This window comes from Amblyomma mixtum, chromosome 2 (assembly GCF_055824585.1).
Source record: "Amblyomma mixtum isolate Tamu chromosome 2, ASM5582458v1, whole genome shotgun sequence".
In the NCBI taxonomy this organism is placed as follows: Eukaryota; Metazoa; Arthropoda; class Arachnida; order Ixodida; family Ixodidae; genus Amblyomma; species Amblyomma mixtum.
The window spans coordinates 213,641,291-213,666,785 of record NC_143013.1 but is presented as its reverse complement, the minus strand read 5'-3'; the positions used below and the strand labels follow the sequence as shown (position 1 = coordinate 213,666,785).

The 25,495-nt window shown below is 53.0% G+C and overlaps 1 protein-coding gene across 1 annotated transcript; it reads left to right on the top strand.

Moving 5' to 3' along the window:
* The first annotated feature begins 1,074 nt into the window (after positions 1-1,074).
* Positions 1,075-11,344, top strand: LOC149362502 (uncharacterized). Its single transcript, XM_089568317.1, has 4 exons — positions 1,075-1,331; positions 4,926-5,973; positions 9,877-9,948; positions 10,701-11,344. Exons 1-4 carry the CDS (start codon positions 1,075-1,077, stop codon positions 10,755-10,757), a joined length of 1,434 nt encoding a protein of 477 aa, XP_089424443.1. The 3' UTR covers positions 10,758-11,344.
* The last annotated feature ends 14,151 nt before the right edge of the window (positions 11,345-25,495 follow it).

The window sequence follows — 25,495 nt, the reverse complement described above, 5'->3', positions numbered from 1 at the left end:
CCATAAGTGCTCTTGTAATCATTTTAGTGTGTACCACATGCACTGCATTAGATAGCTCTGTGTTTCAGGCTTTCACATCATGTACAGCAGTTTCAAAACATACATACCTGTCAAAACGTCCTCTACATCCACACTGTCTTGAGGGGTGTACAGTTGCCGAGTGGTTTTTTTCGAGCGCAAGCAATTCTGCAGTGCTAGTGTAGCAAACACAATGTATTCCGCTCGTTCAGGAGAGTGTCGAAGTGGGGCGCGGAAAATTTGCCAGCGGTTTGCAAGCACTCCAAAAGCATTTTCCGCTGTCCGTCCAGCGCGGGAAAGTCTGAAACGGATCGCAAAAATAGAAATAAGGCAACGCTGACTAGTGGTCTGCTACCAAGTTCTGAAGTTGTTTGCAAGCATTCATGGGTACTTATTCATGTTAAATAAAAGTTTTGATATTAATCTACTCCTTTTGTTATTTTCACGTCATCCAAAATAGTATTGGGAGCAAGGCAAGCAGACATTTAACCTCATGACAAGTCACACAACTGCAAAAACTTAGCGCAGGGTGAATGAATCGCTACGTGACTTTTTTTTTTTGCGCTGAGCGCGTGCATTAGTTGTGATAATGGTAGCATTGGTTAAATGGCAACCTAAACTTGAGTACTGCGCTTACCTGTAACTAAAAATTCTTTTCTCCCTGATCAGCTCACCAGCAGGATATGGCCTCATTAAGTAGTGTTTTAGGCCAAAACCCTCATCACCAACGATGACATATGATAGAACACACGCAAAATTAGTTTTGCTAAGGGAAAGTCTATCGCTCATGCCACAGACGGGCACATCGCTTTGGGACTGTGCACTTCACGTAAATACGACCGCGAACGAGTCTACCTCAGAGAAGAAGCTTTCGTAGCGATCTCCCGAGCATATGCGGCGGACAAAGAATTTTAAGCTAGGAGCTCACCTGTGGTGATGTAACGCAGTCCAATGGCCAGTCGTTCTGCAGCAGGAATGGCAAGGCGGAAATTCGCGTCCTTTTTTTCGATTCCTAGTCTCACTCGGGCTAAAAGTTCTTCGAACGAGCTGGTGTCCATGCGTATCCAGCGGCGGTACCCCTCCGCATCTTCTAGGGCCAACTCTCGCATCAAGTTTTCGAAAGCGCCCTGCTCGGGCGCCCTTCGCAGCCAGTCCATCATCCATTTGGAGCGCAGTTTCTTCTGCGGTGGCGGCTCGTCGTCCGAATCGGAATCGACGGCGCAGTATAGCAGCAAGGATGCTGCTGCAGCAGCCGCGCACGGCGATACATCATCAGATATTCTGCAAACCACAAGCAGCTACGGCAGCGCAAGGTGTCTAGAATTTCCGCGGCTGTACACACGCAGCGATCGCGCACGGAAGAGAGCGCGCGAGCAAAGGCAGACAAGTGGCAGGGAGTGCGACGGAACTGGTTTTTGTGGTATGACAGGGAGTTTGTGAACAAGTGGCGCACACGTGGCCGACACATGCCGGCGGTAGACGCCGACACGTTTCCCCACTGTTCGTGTTGACGCGGTGTGACAGGGTCGCCAACCCTTCGAAAACGCTGTTTTGTCGGGCGGGTCGGCCGACTGTTTCCGCAGTGTGACTCGGCCTTTAACGTGCACTGACATCGCACAGTACACGGGCCTCTAGAATTTCGATGGAGGCGAAATTCGGTCGCCGCGGCCGGGATCGAACCAGCGTCTTTCGGGCCAGCAGCCGAGGCGTAGGCTCTTTCGATGAGTTGCTTTTGACTCTTTTCATCCGAGCTAATCAGAGCGGCCTCCGACCCCTCCTGCGTTGGCTGGTTACTAACAGTGATCGCCTAATTTCGTTGGCAGGCTCATACCATATGATACAGGTCCGCCTTCTCCCCGCAGAATTTTCATTGTGAGTCAAATGACTCCGGGTCTATGGCGTGTAGTCTTCGTGGGTTGTTTTAAGTGTTGGTCTGTAGCTTTCGGAGGTGTTGTGCCTCCCCTTTATCTAGTGTCTTAGCAAGCGGAGGGTAGACCCGACGGGATAATCTTAAGTGCTGAAGTATGTCATTGTAAGTTAGTAGTGGGGTAGGAGGTTCCACGGTATCCATACTGGGCGGCCGGAGGAGAAATGCTCGGGCTGAGGCATGTGCGCTCTCGTTCCCTGGGATGCCCTGATGACCTGGTACCCATTTTAGGTGTTTTTGTGCGGATTAGTAGCCACGGGTGTAGCTATCTTGCAGGATTTTAGCGGCTAGCGGTGCGACCCTGCCCCTGAGGTAATTGCGGTACGCTGTCTGTGTATCTGTGAGAATGTATTCTGAGCTAGTGTGTGTTGCAGCTAGAGCAATCGCCACTTCTTCCGCAGCCAGTACATCCTGGCTCGCCAGTACTACTCCGTCGACTGTTGTATTTTGGTGCACTACCGCGACGGCCGTCATTCCCTGCTCGGGACCCGCAGCATCGACATAGAACACGTCCTTGCGCCCGCCGTAGTGCCTTTTCATGGCTTCGGCTCGTGCCTGTCTCCTTGACCGGTGAAAATCGGGGTGCATATTCCTGGGTAGTGGAGCTGCCATTAGTTGTCCTCTCCATGTGGCTGGGATGTCGGTTTTGGTGTCTAGCTCTCGGGGGCAATTGATGTTTAACTCACTCAGGACTTATCGGCCAGTCCGAGTTGTGGAGAGCCGTACCACCTGCGCTGTAAGGTGCGCCTCTATCAGCTCATCTATCTTGTTGTGCACACCGAGTTGCAAGGGCCGGTCCGTCGATGTCGCAAGAGGGAGTCCCAGGGCCTTCTTGTAGGCTGTTCTGATTATGATGTCGACGTTTTTGATGTCACGCTTCTTGAGGTGGAGGTAGGGCGCTGCGTAGACGACGCGGCTTACAACGAAAGAGAAAAAAACAGCGCAGGAACAGGGACACAAGAAAAGAAGACGACGGGAGAGGCGCTGACTAGCAACTGAAGGTTTATTGCACGGAACACGAAAAAATATTCTCTACAAACAACCAGGAGCACGCATGATCGACGCCAACAACACTGATTAGATGTTACAATCAGCCATTGTCTTCAAGAAACGATATCTCACAGTCATGAACGAGGACGGATGGAGTGTGGACTGGACTGTGAGATATCGTTTCTTGAAGATCATGGCTGATTGTACCATCTAATCAGTGTGGTTGGCGTCGATCATGAGTGCTCCTGGTTGTTTGTAGAGTATATTTTTTCGTGTTCCCTGCAATAAACCTTCAGTTGCTAGTCAGCACCTGTCCCGTCGTCTTCTTTTCTTGTGTCCCTGTTCCTGCGCTGTTTTTTTTTCAAGATGTACCAACTCGCTCAACTCGCCGTTTTACAACGAAAGCCTGCACCAGTCGCGGAGTATCGTCTTCTCGCATCCCTGATTTGCGCGTCGTTATCCTGGCGATCATCCTGGCGACTTGCTCGCTCACGAGCCGTAGTTTCTGGAGGGTGAGAAAGTTGTTGCCGTTGGTTGCTATTTATGTACAGACCCAGTATCTTGCGGGTCAGAACTTCCATGCTGGGTGAGTTGTCTACGCGGATGTTGATGGTGTACTGATTCTTGCGTTGAGGGAAGACTATGAGTTCGGATTTTTGGGGTGAGCACGTTAGTCCACACCCGAACCGCGCCGTAAGCGCCTTTAGGAAAATGAAATGAAAATTGCTTTTAAGGAAAGCAAATGCCTGTCTCTCATATCTTGGTGTACACCCGAGAGGAATGCACGCCACAGTACATGTCTCTAAAGCAACCTTCTAAGACAGCACCGTATTCACTACACGCGCGGCTCCTCCTCCGCCTTGCCGCAGCTTTTCGCTTCGAGATATCGTCTTAACCTTAGCTAAGCCACAGCCAATTTTTTTTTCATGATATGTACGTCTTCACTCTTTCGAAAGCTTAACGGAACTTTCTGAGGAGGAGCAGGAGGGAGCCCTCCCCCCAGTTATAGAATCCACATAATAAACTTGTTCAAACACCAAACGCTGTAGGAATGAACTGAAAAAAATTCAGTTACATTTTGCTTCATGAGGTAAATTTTTGGACATCGACGCGTATATCCAGTACAATATGCTTGGACGACGGACGACGCGCTAGAGGTCTCCGCCGAGGGCGCGCTTGAACAATCCAGGAACAATCCATTAAAAGTAGCACTCGAGTAATGAGGACCCTTTGAACATTTTGTGCTGTGAATGATTTTGTGTGAACGGCGGCAGCAGTCGCCGTCGTGTTCTTGTTTCATAGCTTTTTTGTACCGAGCGACACTAGTCGCTGCCTTGGTGTTTTTGTCTTTGTGAGGGACTATGGTCCCTTTGTATGAATAATCAGTCCAATAAACTTCTCTGCAAGGCGAGTAATGAGTGTCTTAACCTGTTGAAGCAGCAGGATAGGATAGGATAAACTTTAATAGCTTCATTCACACTAGGGTTCCGTCGCAGTGCGCGCTTGTTGGTTAAGCCGCACATCCCAACCCGAAGCGAAGCGGACCCCTGGACGCCGCCAGCCCGCCCTCAGCAGGAGGTGTCGCCCCCCTGGAGGACCGTCGCCCGGGCGCCCGGCTAACGGCCGGCTGCCCGGGAATTCCTGCCGCCCCCCTGCCGTCCCAGGAACCCGGTGGAGGTGCTGCCCGTGGCCCCCCCTCCCCACCAGCCACCTGCCTGCTGAACCCGGATCCCGGCCCGGCTCCAGCATGTCGTGTCGTCAACCGGTCCCCCCGGAGGACCTTCCTTCCGAGCGCCTCCTCTAAAGGCGCATTGTTTCAACTTTGCGTTGAAATCCGAAGCCTCGGCCGACGATATAATGGACGGTATCGAGGAAGTCGCTGGCCCTAAGATGCTGGAGTCCCTCCAGCACCAGGGGGGCTTCAAGTTTTGTATCGCCGTGGCCTCGGCCGCGGCGGCGCAAAAGCTACTTGCGGCGGGCGCCTTCGCAGTGCAAGGCGTCCCGTCCCGGTCACCTGCGTGGGAACTGCCGCCGTCACCATCACCGTGTTCCGGCTGCCCCTCTACGTCGGTGACGCTTCGTTGGCCTCGGCGCTTAGCCCCTACGGCAAGGTGCTCGAGATAACCCACCCGCTCCTGAAAGGCCGGCGTCACGTCGACAACGGTCAGCGGCTGGTGCGGATGGAGATGCGCAAGGCGGTACCAAACTTCATTTCAGTAATGGGGTACCGCGCAATGTGCGACTACCGCGGGGTTCGCAAAATCTGTTCCCGCTGCGCACAGGAGGGCCACGTCGGCGCAACGTGCCGCACGCCGCGCTGCTCGCGCTGCGAGGCATTCGGCCACGATACGGCTGGGTGCCAAGCGGCCTGCAGGCGTTGCGGCGGACCTCACGCGGCGGCGGACTGCCTGCGGCCGCGCTCCTACGCGGACGCCGCTGCCTCCAGGAAGCCCGCGCCCCCACCACCTGAGCCGCCCAAGGGAGCGGGAGGCGACCACACGAAGGAGCCGTCCGAGCCCCGCCCAGCCGACAACCTGCAGGCGAACCAGGGCGAGAGCACCCCGGTCGTCCAGGCCGAGCACCACCCGGCCGAGACCCTGGAGGAGGACCCCGCCGAATCGTCCGCTGCAGGCAGCCAGACCGCCACGGCTGTCGACGCGGCAGCCGAGGGCAAGGAGCTCTATGGCTTCGATCCCGCGGCGTCGCCGGCCGTCTCCAGCACAGCGTGGGCCTTCTCCCCCGACCCCCTATCACCGTTCGGGTCCGGGAACGACGCGAGCCGGGACACCGACTCCTCCACATCCTCCGCGGAGGACGCCGCCTCACCCGAGGGCGGCTCCGTGCTGCGCCTGACGGGGGACCAGACCCCCGAGCAGCGCCAGGCCCTCATTACTCCGACCGACCAGGGCCTCCCCCGTCGTGCCCCCCGCCGCCCACCACCTGAGAAGGAGGAGGGGCCTCGAACCGCCAGCGCCAGCGCCCCGACGACACCCGGTGCCCCAGAGACGGCGACGGGAGCAACGAGCGACAGCGCCTTGGTGAGCCAGCCGCTCGATTTATGAGCGCAGGCGGTCGAGGAAATGGACACCGGCAAATTAGCGGGGAAGCACGCTAGGCAGGATTCGGAGGAGTGTTCCGACGGGACTGCCCCGCCCCATGCTAAGAAACCGGTGCCTAGCTCCGCTCATGGCGGGGCTTCTTAATTGTACAGGAATCACGTCGGCGCCCTGTCTTACCATCATGGCGTTAGTGCACCTCCTCTCCCTGAATGTTCAGGGATTTCGATCGCCGGATAAGCAGAGAGAGGTTATGCACTTCGCCCGCGCACAGTGCGTCGACATTCTGTTTTTACAGGAATGTAACCTACGCTACCCACGCGAGGTGACCGATTTTAAATCCCGGTTTTGTGTTGAAGCCTTTTTTTCGTTGACTTGTTCTGTTTCGTGCGGTGTTGGCGTCGTATTTGTCAACAGTTCCCTCCGCTCTGGCGCGCATTGCACCTACGGCGTCGACGGCCGCACCCTCGCGGTCGACTTCTTCCTGGGTGGAATGCGCGTCAGAGCGTTGGTGGTTTACGCGCCAGCCCGCAGCTCCGATTCTTCTAGTTTTTTCGATCTGTTAGATACTTTTCTGTTAGACAGTTACCCTTGTTTTCTTGTCGGCGATTTCAATTGTGTTTTGGATCCCATACGAGACGTTCGCGGTCCAGGCCAGGGGCGACCCTACGCCGGGGCCCGGTCTCTGCGGGACATTTGTATTCAGTTTTGTTTAACAGACGCGTGGGTTAAGTTACACGGAGACAGTTTTGGTGGCACCTGGGAGCGGGGCATGTCTGGCAGTCGAATTGACAAATTTTTGTTCCCGCGCGAAGTTGAGTGTTGTTTAGTAGCGTGTGATGTACTCGCGTTTCCCCCGGGCACCGCACGCATTAGCGATCATCGACAACTGTCAGCAGTACTGGCCATCGGCGGCGGCGCCCCACGTGTAGACGCGTGGCATATGGATCCATGTCTGCTGACAGATTGGTCGAGCGTGGTAGCGCTTGAACACGCGCTGGGAAACCCGGGCGGAGACGACGAGGGTCCCATCTCTTGGGACGAGAGAAAAGCATCGTGGCAGGCGCTCTTAGTTCGCGAAGGGAGGGGGCGAAGAAAACGCATCACGGGCGAGATTAACAACACTCTCGCCCGTATACGCGCCGTCCAGCGAGGCGCGCCGCTCACCTTCGCGATGCGCGACTACTTAAGCTTACTAAAGGCGCGCTATCACACGCTGCTACGCCAGTCATCGCGTGCGGCATCCCGAGCATTAGCACAGGGCAGACCCGTGTCCGACCCCACCGTACTACGCCAGGTACGGGCAGGTAACCTCGAGAGAGAGAGAGAGAAAACTTTATTTACAAAGGAATTCGGGGCACGCCCCAGGGTCCCCGCACGACCCCACTTCACTCAAGTGTTTATGTTCCTGAGGTCCATAACACTGGCAGCACGGCCGGTGGCGATGGTCTGCACGGCCAGGTCCTCCGAGTGCAGCAGGGTCTCCCAGTCCTCCCAGGTCTTGAGGTTCTCTAGGTCCCGCGGGGGAGGGTCCGCCGGGCAGAGGGAAAGGATGTGGAGGGAAGAAGCGAAGGGTTCTGGGCATAGGGCGCAAGCAGGAGTGGGGAAGGAGGGATGATAGTGGGTTAGGGTAAGGGGCGAGGGGAGAGTATGTGTTTGTAATCTGCGCCAGAGTGTTGCGTGTCTGTTATCTAGGGAGGGGTGGGGCGGGGGGTAGAGCTGGCGAGAGGCTCTGTATGCCTGGGTCAGCTCACTGAATGAGTGCATGCGATCCTTCGTGAATCCCCGATCCGAGGCCACCTGAGCCCGGTTTAAAGAACCTCGGGCTAAAAGGTTGGCGGCCTCGTTTCCGGGATTCCCGGAGTGCGCAGGCACCCATATCAGCTCCACTTGGCGGGGCGGGGGTGCATCGGGCGAGTCCAGTATGCCAAAAGCAGGGACATGAACTCGGCCTCGAGCAAAATTTAGAATCGCAGTTTTAGAGTCAGTTAAAATATACCGGGCTTCCGTGCGGGTTATAGCAAGTGCAATGGCGGCTTCCTCTGCAGCCTCTGGGGACGTATCTGGAGGGAGAGGTAGTGTGAGGAGGATGGATGAAGAGGAGTCCACCGCAGCTGCTGTCGCTTCATCACCCGTGCAGGCAGCGTCCACCCATACGGCGTCCGGCTGGGGGCCGTACGCTCGATGGAGTGCCTTCGCACGGGCTCTGCGGCGCTGCTCATGGTGGGACGGGTGCATATTCTTCGGGAGCGGCCTGATGAGAAGCTCTCGGTGAAGGGATCGTGGGATGGCGAGAAGGGTTGGGTCGTTGGCCGGTATTTTGATTCCCAGGGAGTCCAGGATATACCGACCTGTGGAAGTTTTTGTGAGCCTGATGTATTGGGCCTGTCGGTGGGCCTCCACTAGTTCCCCGATCGTGTTGTGGAGGCCCAGGCCTAGTAATCTGTCTGTGGGCGTGTTGAGGGGAAGATGAAGTGCTACCTTGAATGCCTTACGAATCAAAGCATCCAAAGCGTTTATGTCATGTTTGGATAGTTGTAAGTATGGGGTAGTGTACAGTACACGGCTGAGGACAAAGGCATGAATGAGGCGACATAGGTCGCGCTCCTTCATGCCTCTATGATGTCCCGAAACCCTGCGGATGAGGTGCGATATCGCGCCTGCAACCTGCTTGAGTTTCTTGATGTATCGCGGCAGGTTCGCGTCGACGAGGTGGTTTTGACAGACGGGACCAGGAGCAGCAGCGCGTCTGTCATCCGTGACGCATTTACGCGCCACTTTTCGCTGCTCTTTGCTTCTGGGACCGAAAGGCGAGCCACCAGCCCTTTCACGGACGCCCTCCGTAGCTTTTGCTCTACTCTACCACAAGTTCCGGACGATTTAGGCGCGCAGCTTAGCGCCTCGGTCACCCCCGACGAACTGTTCGCCACGGTGAAAGGCATGAACACCGCCTCAGCTCCAGGCCCTGACGGCATACCCACCAGCTTCTATGCGAGGTTCTACACCGTCTTGGAGTCCCACCTTCTCCAGATGGTGAACGCCTTTGTCAGCGACGGCGAGAGGCCGGAGTCTTTTAGAGAGAGCCGTGTAGTGCTCATCCTGAAGCCTGGCGGGTGCCCATCTGACCCGCAGGCGTGGCGCCCGATCACTCTGCTTAACGCAGATTACAAGATCGTGGCGTCACTGCTGGCCAAAAGGTTGAGCAAGGTTTTAGCGGTGCTTGTAAGCCCTGCGCAGACCTGCAGTGTGCCCGGACGCTCGGTTTTCTCGTCTCTCGCACTAACGCGTGACTTGTTCACGTTCACCTCGAGAACGGGAATCCCGGGTTGTTTCGTCTCGCTCGATCAGGCTAAAGCCTTTGATCGTGTCGTGCACCGGTACCTATTCGGCGTCCTCGGGGCTTTCGGCTTTCCGCCAGAGTTTGTGGAGCGTTTAGAGCAGCTGTATTCGGGCCTCACAGCCCGTTTGGTTTTTAACGGCTCGTTAAGCGACCCGTTTAGTATAGAACGCGGCATTAGACAGGGCTGTCCCAATACCTCCTAGAAAGACTTCAGGCCTGCGCGCTCCCAAATGTCACGTGAGCAACGTCATTTCCGGTAGGCGATCGCCTCTTCGAGGGTCGGGAGGCGCGCGCGCACGAAACGAACCGACGAACCCCGCAGTCGGCGCGCGCGGACCAGCGGCAGCAAGCCTGCCGTTGCGTGCATCGTTCTGGCGTTGTTCTGTGTTTCTGCACTGGGTGCGCGTTCCTGCGCATTATCGGCGCGCGTGGTGGTTGTCAAGGAGTGAAGTGCGGCTATCAGCATGCCTTACAAGTGCTGTGTGCCGAAATGCCGGGGAAACTACGACGAAGACTCGAAAATTAAAGTCTGCTCATTTCCGAAGGACGATGCCCAGCGGAACAAGTGGCTGCGTGCAATACCACGCAAGGATTACCAAGTTACAGCTTCTTCAAGGGTAAGAACTGCTTTAATTAGCTTGTTGTGTACCTTCATGCCCGCTTTTACGCTTCGCAAAGTTCACTGTCAGTGCGAGCATATTGAGCGTTAGGCCTAGAATCCGTTGTGCCGCATAGATGGACGAGGCGACTCTCAGAATGCTTCCTACGGCTGACAAGCGAAATTCTTTCGTGTTCATATTAAGGCGAAAGCCTTTAATGCCTCATACTGTCGTTAGCAGACGCGTCGGCAGCCGTGTCGACAGACGCGTCGGCAGGAGTGTCGACAGACGCGTCGGCAGCCGTGTCGACAGACGCGTCGGCAGAAATGTCGACAGACGCACCGGCAGCCGTGTCGACAGATGCGTCGGCAGGAATGTCGACAGACGCGTCGGCAGCCGTGTCGACAGACGCGTCGGCAGGAGTGTCGACAGACGCGTCGGCAGCCGTGTCGACAGATGCGTCGGCAGGAGTGTCGACAGACGCGTCGGCAAGAGTGTCGACAGACGCGTGCACGTTAAAGAACCGTAGATGGTCGAAATTATCCGGAGTCCTCCACTACGGCGTCTCTCATAGCCTGAGCTGCTTTGGACGTTAAACACCAAATACCATGTGTTTTCTGCGAAAAGTGTTCGTTCAGCCTGTGCTTGCATCAGGAAAGAATCTGCCAATACCAAAAAAAACTACCTTGAGCACGTATACATAATTAATGTCCTTTCGGAGACACTGTGATATCTTTTTGTGGTACAGTCCCCTGTTTTCGTTTTTGCAGGTCTGTGCGCTGCCCTTCCATGAGAGCTTTATTTTAAAAAAAAACAGTCTATCATGACCCAAGGACTGGAAAGGTTATCGAGACCACTTTGCCGGTGCCACGACTGGACCCTAGCGCTGTGCCTTCCATATTCAAGGACTGCCCATCGTACCTGTCCACACCACAGTGTTCCAAAATAAGAGAGGAGCATGTGCTTATTTGTATGTGGAGTGTTTATTGCTTTGATTTGTTCTCGCAGTGCCATATTATGTGAAGTAACCAAGTTCCTTATTCTAGTCGATTGCAATTGTTTTTCATCATATATGTTTTGTGCTTAACCGTATGTTGCTAAAAGTTTTGTGCTATTTTGGACTGCGAACCATGACTGCCTTCGTTTCCTTGATGTTTGTTGCAGTGACCTGTTCTACTGTATGTGACATGGTCTAAGTCTTAAGTGTGACCATGAGTACAATTTATGTTTTCATATTTAAAGGGTATGTTTGTTTTACAAATCTGTGGTTACTACCTGGCAGTTCAATTTTGTTACCTTGATGCTTCATTAGTTCTGTTTACTGTATGTATATTGTATTGTCTTACATTTATTATAGCGCCTTTCCATGCCCATGACCAATAAACCGAAATTTGTCTTTTGGTTGCCGACTAAAGTTTGCCTCATTCTTGAATTATCAGCAAACAATAAATTCCCCATGGGAGCAGTAATTGTAGAACGCTGCAATAGGCACCATTACACAGTTTGCATGAAGGTGACGATCGAGTTGCTGTTGCCTCCATCATCCCGAATTCACGTGACGCACGCCGCTGAAGCCGAAGCCAGCGAAGCGAAACAACTGCACTGCAGAATTCTCGCGTTTTCTATCAGTTATTCACTCACCTAGAGTACTTTGTCAATCTTACTTCTCTAAAGAGTGCACTGCAGCTGACCAGGCCCCTAGTTATTTCACAGCAGGCTCTTCCTTTCTTTATAAATGAGCGCACGCCTATCTTTTTGTACGCTTGTAAAGCGGTCGCACTCGCGCTTAATACAGCGGTTGATAGAGAGCGACTAAACCATCCTAAAAAAGCGACACCAAGCGCGGCGGAGGAAGCGAGCGACGCGGCCATCCGCCTACTGGATGTGACGTCACTCGCGCAGCGCGCAGGCCTCAAGTCTTTCTAGGAGGTATTGGCTGTCCCCTGTCGCCAATGTTGTTCGTCCTATGCTTGGACCCATTCCTGCGCCGCATAGCATGGAGTCCATCGGTGCGCGGATTCCCCCTACCAGGTCAAGGTCAGGTCAAGGTTTCCGCATACGCCGACGACGTGTCCCTGTTTCTGCGGGACGAGGACAGCTACGTAGCGTGTTTACGGCTTTTCTCGAGTTATAGCGAGCTGTCTGGTGCCCTGCTTAACAGGGGCAAGAGCAAAGCTTTGCGCTTTGGCTCCTTTTCGTCGGACCTGCTGGGCGACGTAGAGTGGGTATCGGCGGTAAAGGTGTTAGGTGTCGTGTTCCTCTCCTCAGGGGAGGTGGCCCGAGAAACGTGGTCCGAGCTGAGAGTGACCGCAAAGCGACGTCTGGCAGTGGCAACGAATTTCCATCTCTCGCTGTCAGAGCGCGCGTTCGTGATAAGATCGTCCGTGTGCGCGTCGCTCTTTTACATCGCCCGCGTCGCTTGCCCGCCGCGCACTTTTACGCGTCGTTTGGCCACACTATGTGGCATTTTTTTCTGGGCGGGAAAGACGGAGTCCGTCGCTCGCGCGCTCCTCCGTCTTCCCACGAGCATGGGCGGGTTTAGCCTGCCCAACCTGCGCACTATGTGCAGCGTCCTTGCTGTTCGAGGCGTCCGCGACCTAGTCAACACCACCTACTACCCGGAGAGAGGGCTTCTCGCCTACCTTCTCGGGACTTCGCGGCGCCTCTTTTTTGGTAATTGCACAGGTCCTTCAGCCGACCAGCAGCCGGGGTTCTTCCGGTATGTCTGCCGGACGGCCGAGTCCCTCACCGCCACCCTGCCCGAGGTCGACGTCTCTGAGACGCAGGCCTCCCGCGTTTGCGAGCTCCTGGCAATTCAGGAGGCTACACCCGACCAGCTTGAGCGGAGCAGGCGGGTACGGTGGCGGGACTTGACGTCACACACGTTACCATCAGACGTCCGCGACTTCGGCTGGCTGCGAGGCTGGAGTGTCCTTCCGACGGGGGTCCGTATCGCCGCGTGGGGTATCGCTCCTTCTTCGCGGTGTCCCCAGTGCGGTGCGACCGAGACCCTCGAGCACGCCATGTTCGAGTGCGTCGTGGCGCGCACTTTTTGGAGACTTTTGTCCCGCATGTTTTTTGTAACTCTCGACGCGCGCACTAGGCCGCGCGAATTTTTGGGCGCCTGCTCCTTTGTGTGGGCGCTTTTGTGTTGTGGCGCCAGCGTGGCGTCGCGTCTCTACAGGGCCGACCGCAGCGAGCCATGTTCCCCCTGCTCCAGCGGGTTCGGGCGCGCCTCTTCCAACAGGCGTGCCTGGACCGGGTGATGCTCCCCGAGGAAGAGTTCCTTCGGCGTTGGAGCACTCGCTTCATCACCGTCGACAGGGGCCGCGTGACCGTACGGCTCCTGCCTTATTGAGTGTGTGCAGTGCGCGGTGTTGTTGCGCGTTTCTTATTTAGTTAGGGAGCGTGCTTCCCCCCGGCATCCGGACATTATGGACACTGTGGACATTATTACGTGCAGTGAATGACTTTTGTTTGCAGGGCGACAGGAGTCGCCGTCGTGTCTTGAGTGATCGCTTTTCCGTAATCGAGCGACACTAGTCGCGAACTGTACTCTTGTATTTTTTGAGGGACTGTGGTCCCTTGTCGTGTAACCATGGGGTCCAATAAAATTCTCTTGAGACGTCTTCCCCTCAACACACCCACAGACAGATTACTAGGCCTGGGCCCCCACAACACGATCGGGGATCTGGTGGAGGCCCACCGACAGGCCCAATACATCAGGCTCACACAAACCTCCACAGGTCGGTATATCCTGGACTCCCTCGGAATCAGGATACCGGCCAACGACCCAACCCTCCTCTCTATCCCATGAACCCTTCACCGGGAGCTCCTCATCAGGCCGCTCCCGAGGAATATGCACCCGTCCCACCATGAGCAGCGCCGCAGAGCCCGTGCGAAGGCAATCCATCGAGCGTACGGCTCCGAGCCGCACGCCGTATGGGTGGACGCTGCCTGCACGGGTGATGAAGCGACAGCAGCTGTGGTGGACTCCTCTTTATCCACCCTGCTCACACTACCTCTCCCTCCAGACATTTCCCCAGAGGCTGCAGAGGAAGCCGCCATTGCACTTGCTATCACCCGCACGGAAGCCCGGTACATTTTAAGTGACTCTAAAACTGCAAATCTAAATTTTGCTCGAGGCCGAGTCCATATCCCTGCTTTTGGCATACTGGACTCGCCCGATGCACCCCCGCCCCGCCAAGTGGAGCTGATATGGGTGCCCGCGCACTCCGGGAATCCCGGAAACGAGGCGCCAACATTTTAGCCCGAGGTACTTTAAACCGGGCTCAGGTGGCCTCGGATCGGGGATTCACGAAGGAGCGCATGCACTCATTTAGCGAGCTGACGCAGGCCTACAGAGCCTCACGCCAGCTATACCCCCCGCCCCACTCCTCCCTAGATAACAAACAAGCAACACTCTGGCGCAGACTACAGACACACTCTCTCCCTTCACCCCTTACCCTAGCCCACTATAATCCCTCCTTCCCCACTCCGGCATGCGCCCTATGCCCAGAACCCTTCGCCTCTTCCCTCCACATACTTTCCCTCTGCACGGCGGGCCCTCCCCACGCGGGACCTAGAGAACCTCAAGACCTGGGAGGACTGGGAGACCCTGCTGCGCTCGGATGACCCGGCCGTGCAGACCATCGCCACCGGCCGGGGTGCCAGCCTTATGGACCTTACGAACATAAACATTTGAGTGCAGTGGGGTCGTGCGGGGACCCTGGGGAGTGCCCAGAATTCCTGTCACAATAAAGTTTTCCTCTCTCTCTCTTGCCTTGGTTCGCGTAACAAACATCAAACACCAAGACAAGGACTTCACCGTCGCAGCTCCCCGCCGGATGGAGCGGTACGCGGAGTCATCTCCAATGCGTATTGGAACGAGACTCCGAAAGCGCTCCTGCAGACCTCATCACCGGCAACCCAGACGCCCTCCTCGTTGACGCCCGCCGAATGGGCACCACGCGGCCCATTCATATACCACCCCCCGTCCCTGCCGATGGCCCCGCTAGAATCACTTCTGGGAAAGCTACACCATCTAGCAGGGAAACATCGCCTACTCATCGGTGGGAACTTCAACAGTCAGCATACTGACTGGGGATACACAACCACGACACATCGAGGTCGCAGGCTCTGGCTGCTCCTGCAGAACCTCATACTCACTGTGCACAACACGTTTCAGACGGCTAAGCGGATCGGAAACAGAGTCAGCATGGACACGAGTCCGGACCTGACGCTGAGCCGCGGCATCCGCGGCGTTACCTGGAACAGAACACAACATACACTGGACAGTGACGATACATTATACAAATCACTGGCCCGTACAAACCACCCCGTCACGCAAATACAACGCACAAACTCATTAACTGGGATGCCTTTCGCGCTGCACGCACCGCCCTCCCAGACACACCCATCGCAGACATCGACGTATGGGTGCAGGCACTCAAGCATGGCGTTCACCACAGAAACATTTGTTGGGCGAGTTGGTGTTTTCGATGATGCATAACTACAGCGCAAACGACAGGACAGAGATGAAGAAGGGACACCAGACAGCCTAAAAAGAATCGGAAAACATGCAGGCGTTGATGTCGTCTTTTCGGCGCCCAAACGACTGTCCAGCCTGATTAAGAATGTAAATTCAGAGATTAAAGAATCGCGCAAGTGCCCGATAAAGCACGCAAAACAATTTGTGCCTTGCCAGGAAGGGGTGGTATATTCGTAGCCACTATCTTGTGGTAAGCGATACATCGGCCAAACCGGCCGATGTTTAAACGAAAGACTCAAAGAGGTTAAGTATAATTTCTCCCGTGTCGCTATCTCTGGCCACGTGGCGAAACATTGCAGGCACTGCAAAGGCAATGAAGATGACGATGATACCTACGTCTGTGCGCCAAACTATCAGGAAAGTGCAGTGTTAGGAATGAACCGTGACTCGTTAGCAAGGGAGATCATAGAAGCTCACTTAATAGGTAGGCTCTCGGAAGAATGCATCACTGCTTCATCTGTCGCGTTGTCAGAAAAAAGAAAGACGATAGCTTGATTGCGAATATTGACAAGTGCATGCTCACTGATTATATTGTATTCTTGCGCATGTGATTTGCTTGGTGACACGTGACCGGTATACTAGTATTTCAGTCACGCATGTAAGTGTGGACTGCATTCTTTTCTGGCCGCCAGGGAGGTATTTATACCTGCTGGCATCCAATAAAACTTTAGTTGTGAGTCCGCGCTGTGTGGTGTCCCTTCATCTCTCTCCTGTCGTTTGCGCTGTAGTTATGGATCATGGTTCACCACAACACCCGACACATTGAAACTACAACCGAAACCACTACCCTCGATACACGCCTAGTCCACCTCTGGGAGGCTTATCACAGCCTCCTGGCAACAAACTCAACAGAACGCTTAAAAAGCGGCTGGCCACGCTGCAAACACAAATCCAACTGCATTCTGAGGAGCTCTGCCGATCTAACTGGGGACAGATTTGTGACGGCATCGCCGGAAACCTGTCCAGCAAACGCGCATGGCAACTCCTCCGACACCTCATTGACCCCGCACGCACCAAATCAGCAACACAGCACCACGTGACACGCCTCACACACGAACACATTGACGATCCCGACACCCTCCTAGACACACTTCAAACCATGTACCCCTCTCCAGGTGCCCCCACACCATTGCCCTACTACACAGGACAAGCAAATCCCCCCCCCCCCCCCCCCCACACACACACACACACACACACACACACACGCACACGCACACGCACACGCACACACACACACACACACACACACACACGCACACGCACACACACACACAGAATATATATATAAATTGGACCAAGATTTATAAAAAAAACTAAACGTTCTTCATAACTCGACGTGGATGTTGTTTTGGATTTATCTAAAGTTACAGTACCATTTTTTCGCTGCTCCTATTTGAATGATTAGTCGAGATACATTAACTTTTTAAGTGTAGCTTGAAACGTTTAGGCATCAATAGGAAAGTTCTCGAGCTGCACAAGTACTGTCCAACCCAGGCACTTCCAACGAGGTAAACTTAGCGTGGCCGTTTTTATTCGGGAAAAACGAAAGCCCGCGGAGTTTAAAAAAAAATGGCTGAAGCTTAGCTAAGGTTAAGCCTAGTCAGATGCGAAGCATATTGATGGCTAGGCTTGGTAAAGTTCCTCGCTTTGTTCTTCAGTTGTTGTAGAACGTTGTCGCCGAGCCGCATATTGAGCACGCCGCTTAGCCAGACGTTCATCCCGCTCTTCATCGGTCTCTGTCTCACGCTGAAGCTTTCGCTTCTCGTTCAAATCAACCCTGCTTCTAGGCGGCATCCCAACACCTGGCCGCCTCGTAAGTGCCCGGAGAGCGAAGCAAGTTCAGCTTTATACCGCTGCTGTAGCGTCACGTGGTCAGCTGCAGCGCCTCTGATGTGGAGCCTCCACCGCCGCGGCCGACCGCGCGAGCCGGCAGCCCATCTCTCCCCTGCTGTGACGTCATGTTGTCACGTGGTGTCACGTGGTCACGCTAAAGGTCAATGGTAGCTCCACCGCCGCGCTCGACGGGCTGTAGTGTAGCTCTAGTAATATGCTTCGCATAAAACAGCACTTGACAGCGCGCTCCGTGCGCCCGGATGCGCCGCGATTACAGCGCTCTCATCCTTGCTTTGTAAAAAACATCACTCGCTTCGCGCCTTTAGTGCTGCCGAAGACAGGGCTTTGCGTTGTGCTTGGTTCCAAGATGAGCACCAGTGGGTTCGTCGGCAATTGAAAGAAAGCGCGGCTCCTGTATTTCAGCGTCAATGATACGACGCTATTGGGCTTGTTACATGCGTCTTTGCTTGTTGGAATCTTGATCCCAAATTCAAATTCATGAGATTTTCATCTTTCTTCGGCATGCATTCTGCTAACGTGAGAACGTAATTATCGCCGCAGAAACGGGAGCAGCTCTTTCTTTCAATTGCCGCCCGAACCCACTGGCGCTTATCTGGGAACCAAGCACAACGCGACGCCCGGGCTATCGGGTTGAGCAGCTCCCCGTCCAAGTCAGAGCTTTAGCTCATTCTACCTCGGGGGTGGCCCCCATGTCGCCTTCTCCTCTCACCGTCTACCTGGATGGCACACCCATTCCCCTTGTCTCTACCCTCCGCATCCTAGGACTATTTCTTCAGTCTAATGACAAACACACCACCCTCATCACTAGGCTCACAAAAACTGTACACCAGACCGTCCGACTCATACGCCGCATTGCCAACCACCACTACGGCATGTGCAAACACGACCTCCGCCGCTTTATCCAGGCCTTTGTTCTAAGCCGCTTCATCTATTCACCTCCTTATCTCTTCCTTTCTCGCACCAAGGAGGATAAAATCAACAGCCTGATTCGCCAGGCGTATAAGTCGGCGCTATCCCTTCCCATATCTACCTCGACGGCTCCGCTATTGTCCATGGGCGTCCACAACTCCCTTACGGAGCTGACGGAGGCCCACCTACAGCGCAACTCCATCTCTCCCGCACCCGTCCGGGTCGCGCACTTGTATCCGCCCTTAAGCTCTCCCCTCTTACCCCGCTTCTCACCTCACTGCCCATCCCTCCCCACGTCTCTTCCCTTTTAACTGTTCATACCCTCCCTAAGAATATGCATACTGAACACCACCCCTCCCTCAGAGTCGCGCGAGCCTCCGCGCTCTGGCGTGAGTACGGATGGAAACCTGCCGTGTCTTATGTGGATGCCGCCTCGTACAGCTGCTACCCAGCCCACACCCTTGCAGTCACTGACAACTCCCTCCAACCCATTCTTACTACCTCAATCTACACTTCGACCTCTGTAGATGCCGAGGAGGCAGCTGTTGCCCTTGCCATCACGCACACCTCCGCGGAATACATTTTCAGTGGCTCTAAGCCTGCGGCCTACAACTACGCAGTTGGACGGTTGGCACCTCCGGCCATCGGCATCTTACGTTCAGACACCATCCCCTCTCGCCCTACCGAAATCATCTGGATACCCGCTCACGCCGCCCATCCTGGCAACGAGGCGGCTAATTACATCGCTCGCGATTTGATCGACCGAGCAAGCCCGCCCCCGCCGGGAATGGACACGCGCGACGTGCTCCTCACGTACCACGATATCAATCTACATTACCGCCTCTCTCGCCTCACTTAGCGCCCTCCCCACAAATCCCTTTCCCAGCACCAACAACGTTTGTAGCGCCACCTTCAGGACCACACTTTTCTCACCCCCGCACGTCTTGCCCTCCTCCAACCCGGAGCGTACTCGCTGGCCTGCCACTTATGTGACAGCCCAAAAGCCGACTACGCTCATATTAAGGCGAAAGCCTTTAATGCCTCATACTGTCGTGACCGAGAAATGTTAGTAAATGCGTCCGCGTTTTGGATGCATGCCTGATATGGGCATATACCAATAAATAGCCAATCGATACTTCATCGGCTGCATTCTAAAGACATCGGAACATGACATAAAGGTTTGGTTTGCAAAACCTGACATAAAGGGATTTCATGATTATATCAGTGTACTAAATGACTAATCGGTAATTAGTAGTAGCTAAGAAGTGCCATGTGGGACTGTGCATTGTGCCTGTACCTTAGCTAACGCTAATTAATCAGTGTACTAGTTAAGGCCACGTTAACTATCACTAACCATACATTAACTGGTATCACGAAATGTGCGAGTCATGCTTAAAGGGAGACTGAAGCACTTTTTTTGAAAATCGGGCTGGCAGCGGCATCCTATAGTTTTCCATGCTGTATACTGGAATATCGCATCCAAATAAGGCAAAAACAAGCGCCAATTGCCTTTTTTAGCCGAAATATGCGGCCTGTGCCGCGGGGCACGCCGCGCGGCGCGCCGCCGCCCGTGCTTGGTCAAGACAGGTCGTGACATCACTTTGAGGACTGGAGAAGCTGCCGATGCGGATCCGGCGCTGCGTTGAGTGCAGATCGCAGCTTTCCGTGTCGTTGTAAAAGCGAATACGGCGACTATTTTTTTTTACTGACCTCCGAAGAAAAGCATACTACAGTTTGCTCATTCCACGTATCGCCTGAAACCAAAAAAGACACAAGCAAAAAATTCTACGCCTAGCACAAGCATACGCCAGCGTCTAAGACGCGATGCAGACCATGCGTAAAAGGTGCCAGCACAACCTCGGCTCGTATTCTCGGAAAGGAAGGGGTGCGAACAATACTCAAGTCAATTATCACCACCGGACGCCTCCTGGCTCGCCCGAAATAGCGTCATCCTAAAGAAAAGGCCCAAAGCACTGTGTACAAAAAATCCTGTTCTCAGTACCCGGCGTTGCAGGTTGGGGCAAGAAAGTATTTCAAGGAAACGATGAAGGAGCGCAAAGTTGCGTCAAAATTAGCGAAGCGCAGTGGCCAAGCACTGCGAGGCATGTGACCACAGGATAGTGACGCAATCATTGTGCGCTGAAAACCAAGCCAAACACGCGCACAAGGCTGCTGCTTCACTCGTGGCGCGTTCAGCAGATGCCAGAAAATATTAATCGCTGCCTCGGATTTGCAGTTTAGGTTCAGTGAAGTAGTTGCGAACTATATGTGTGTTTAAAAGCCAAGCTAGCTGCAACTCGCCCGCTGCCATAACTTGATGAAGAAACCGAGTAAGGTTGCGGTGTTTTTTTTGCAAAAACTCGGTTGGCATTCATTTCTCTCATAAATTTGCATCCGAAATCAACGTCGAACGCTTTCATTTTAATTGCTTAGCTACGATTAAACGAGATGCCGCATATGAAGAGCTTCGATGCTTGCTTGCTTTGCTTTATTGTGCTTTGCTCTGCTTGCTTGCTTGCTTGCTTGGACACGTCGAACCGAGTATAAAATCACTAACCGAGCCTTGCTGAGCACGTCTCAGGTGGTCTGGCCGCACCTAAGCTGAGGAGAGCGACACATGCTTAAGCCTCTATAAGGTTTCTTCAGGGGCTAAGTGAGCATGTTTGTACTTTTAAAAGAGGCGCTTCTTCGGAATGGTGACACGCCTCTCATGAGCGAGAAAATCGAAGGAACTGTGTCATGGTTCAGCCGCGCCTTTTCGACAGAAATCTCCTGAGGTCACATTAGGGACAAGCTCTGCATGTCGCCGCTCTTACGAAAGTGCATCGAGCAGAGTAGGCTTGCTTTGGTCAGCTTGAATTCTTCGTCACAGCAGCGAGCGCTTGCGCTGCGAGCTTTTGATCTTGCTAAAAACAGTGGAAGACGACACAGTCTCGACCGTATTTGTTCATGGACACGAACGCAGAGTAGTACATCGTGTTGAATCTGATTTTCAAGGTCGGCTGACACACTTTGTACGTGACAACGCACGCAGCACGAGAAACAACGCGCGCTGAAAGCTTGCTCGGGTGCGCCGAAGTATCCCCGGCTCCTCAACGTGACGTCACGTTGGCCGACATGGACGATGTTTCCCTCTCCGCTGTTCTCCTCTCCTACGCTCGCGCGGTGCGCGGGAGATTTGAACATCGCGTTTTTATTTGGTGATTGCGCCATTGTTTTAGCCGAAATCGCAAAAATAATTTCACAGACGTGATCAGCAATGACACTACTTCAAAACTCTAAAAAATTAGCTAATTTTAAAACCGCCTCAGTATCCCATTAACTATCATTAACCATCATACAAAGATGTTTCTAGACGTTTTATAGACATTGTGTCGAACATTCTAGGGAGTTCCATCACTTCACAGGTGAGTGACAGGACATGATGGATGGCATCGGAACAGTGATGAAGACCAATTAGTCTAATTAACCTTTCTACTCAGATTACATAAATAAATAAAAACGAGTAGGAAATTGGTCGAGTTAGGGAATCGAACCAGGGTCTCCAGAGTGCGAGAGGAGCACGCTAACCAGTCCTCCATGCAAGCTCGATTGTTTGGAATGAACAAAGGTGTCTAGCGAATAGGGTGTGTTCGTTTACTCCCATCTTCCTCCGTTCCCGTTACAGCGAGGTTCAGGTGTCCACCGAGATATGCGAGACAGATACATTTCCTTTCCTCAAAAACCAATCTACCGACGAACTGTGTCTGTGAGACAGTCGACCGGGCCAAGCCTTCGCCCGTACGTGATAAGAGTGCTGAATGCTTGCATGCTCTGGTCAGTGAATATTGTTTAGAGGATATAGGAAGTGTTTATATGACTGGGACGGGACCGCAATACACGCACTTTCAGGGAGACAGCCATGCTCGACTGGACCGTTTATATGTGTCGTCAGACTTTGTTCCTTTGTGTACCTCGTACGAAGTCAAACCGGTTCCATTTAGCGAGCATTGTCTAGTGGTTGCAAACTTTGGCAGGATACGCTTTAAAAAGCCGTTTAATTGGGCTTTATGGAAACTCAATGTAAAGTTATTGGAGCAAGAACGCTTTGTCAGTACAGTAGGAAAAGAGCTAGAAAAGCTGCTCATGGACCAACCGTCAAGTTACGCTGTTCAGTGGGAAGAATTTAAGCAGTTCGTCAAAATGAGGGCAATTGAAACAAGCAGTTTTATAAGATCGGAAGAAAAGCAGAAGGAAACCCAGCTCCGTGAGCATCTTTCGCTGCTCATTAATGTAGAAAGCACTCAGCCAGGAACTTGTTTTAAAGAAATAAGAAATAAAAGTGCAATTGGAAAAAATAGACACAGATAAGTACAGAGAAGCGGTGGTGCGCGCACGCGCCGAGAAACTGTGGGCAGGGGAATCGCCAACAAAACGAGCATTAGGCGATGAAAAAAAAATAGGCTTGTCAAAAAGAAATACGCCAGATACGAAACGGCGACGAGGTATCGGCCGATAGCGTCATCATCAAGGACGTAATCAGAGACCACTTCAGTGACTTGCTGGGTCACACGCGAAGGGCGGAGTGCAGTTTCCATAACGATTTTCTACCGTTTATGCCAAGGCTCGACGATGAAGTCAGAATTCGTCTTGAACAGCCAATAACTGTTAAAGAGCTAGAGGAAGAAATAGATCAACTGCCATTGAGTAAAGCACCCGGTCCTGATGGTTTAGGAGCCGCCTTTTACAAATATTTCAAGTCAGAAATCACCCAAATTCTGCTGAAAGTTATTGTCGAGGTGTACGAGAAAAAGCGTACGCCATTGTCATTCACAACATCGCACACTGTACTCATACCGAAGTTTGCTGAGCCAGAAAAACGTCTGTTGGTGGGGTCTTATCGCCCGATAAGCCTCACCAACGTAGATTATAAGATATTCATGAAGATTCTGGCAAAGCGAATTCAGGGCGTCATAACCATGCTAGTGGGGAGTCATCAAACTTGCGGTATCAAGGGTCGGAGCATCGCCAGTAATATACACATAGCGCGAAGTGTGCTTGAGTGCTGCGATGCACTAGGCGACAGGGTGGCAATGATGCAGCTAGATCTCGCAAAGGCCTTTGACCGTGTATCTCATGAGGTTCTGTTCAGCTTGCTAGATCATGCCAATGTGGGCTGTGTATTAACGGAGGGCGTACTAATTGCGTACGCGAACTGCACAACGCGCGTCATTGTTAATGGGGAGCTGACTGAAAGCCTACACGTACGCTCTTCAGTGAGGCAGGGGTGTCCTTTGTCACTCCTCTTGTTCGCAATCTATCTTGAGCCCCTTTGTCTGGCTATACTAAACTCTGAGTGTATAACTTGCTTCAGGTTACTGTCAGCGCATGTAAAAATCTTAGCTTATGCTGACGACATCGCCGTGTTCTGCTCAAGTAAACAGAGTATCTGTGAAGCCACGGCTGTTCTTGAGAAGTTTTGCAAATGCACCAGGGCGAAAATAAATTGGGAAAAGAGTTATGGATTCTGGCATGGTGACTGGGAGGAAACGCCAGACTATTACTCCCGACTTCGGGGGGCCACAACTCCGACGACGTATCTTGGAGTACCGCTAAACTCTTATAGCAACCCCGAACCATACTGGAATAAACAGGTGGCAATGGCAAAGGAAAAGGCCAGTGGGCGGCAGGGGCGACCACTATCAATGTTCTCGCGCGCCACTGTGTGTAACCTGTTCCTCATCTTCAAGATATGGTATGTCATGAATATGTTGAGCGCCTCGCGGATCAATATTCAAAGGATCCATCGGGTTTTTGCTGTATTTATTTGGGCGTCGACATGGGAAAGAACTAGTCGAACAAACTTATTCTTGCCCGTGAAGAGAGGAGGTATCGGTCTTGTTCATTTATTTGTACGACAAATCGTGTCTCGCTTTATGTTTCTTCGCGACCAGAACGATATTTTCCTTCGCACAGTTATGCAAGTTCGTTTAGGTCGATTGCTACCAGGAGTTGTAGTATGCTCTGTTGAAAACATGCGTGATACCGTGAGAGGTTATCTGCGTGAAGTTGTGCTAGCGTACAGAATGTTACAAGTGAGATTTTCAATGGAGTACCTCTCCAATGTCACTAGAAAAAATCTGTATAAAGATTTAATTGAATCAATGCTCCCTGTACCCATTTACCGATTGTCAAACTGCGGAGGTCCAGGAGCAGATGTGCTCAAAAGGGTTAAAAGAATTCCAGTTTACCCATTTTTGAAAACTTTCTTCTTCAAACTTCACACCGGAACACTGTCGGCCAAAACATGGATGCATGATAAAGGACTCTTTGTCCCTTGATCAACAGATTGTTTTCTATGCAAAAAACCTGAAACAATAGATCACGTGTTTTTAGATTGTTGGGATGCGTTTTTCTTCTGGGATGTGCTTCAAAGAACCTTATAGAAAGATTTGCCGCTACACCCGCATGGCATCAGGTTCTTACCGGTAGGAAAACAGGACATCCCTTATGACACTATTATGCTCCTTGGCCTCCATAGTTTATGGAAAACAAGGACACAATTCAACAATGCAGAAGTAGTTGTGAGATCTCCACGCGAGCATTTCATTGACGGTGTCATACGTCTGAGGGAAGTGTATCAGGCACTGCCTGATCAGCCAACTTGGTTAAATGTGTTGGACGACTTGGTTGAACTGAAAAAATTTTAACCTGCCGTGTCAGTGCCAGTGTTGCTGGCATATTTTACTTCTTTGTACCCGTTGTGAAAATGCAATAAAGAAAAAAAGAGGAGGGCGTTAAGCCCAACGGGCGATGGCGTTCTGTGGACCCTGGCAGCGTTGCAAGATGCTGTCGTGTTCCACTCTTAGAGGCGAAGCTCAACATCTCAACCACACATCAGTGCGAGGCACACGAAGCAACACTGAGCTTAAGGCTTTCGCCTCACCGCACTTTAGGTCAACAAAGTGTCCCCCTGAATTTTTCTATTCTCCTGCCCAGCACACTTGACCCCGCCTCTTAGCACCTAAAGAGTCCGCAACAGTGGGAGGCTGCTTTGTCGAGCACCGAGTCGAATATCCAACTTCGGCTGGTGACCTTGGCGTGTTTTAGGCCTTCTAATAAAAAGTTTTTCGCCACCACCACGCTGTGAACGCTGCGGGGACCAGGTTGCTGCAGCTCCTGACGGCGGCCCAGCTGAACATCAGTGCTCCCCGTGCTGTATCATCTGCGGAGGCAGCCATCGCACCGGGGAGCCTGGCTGCGCGGGCAAGA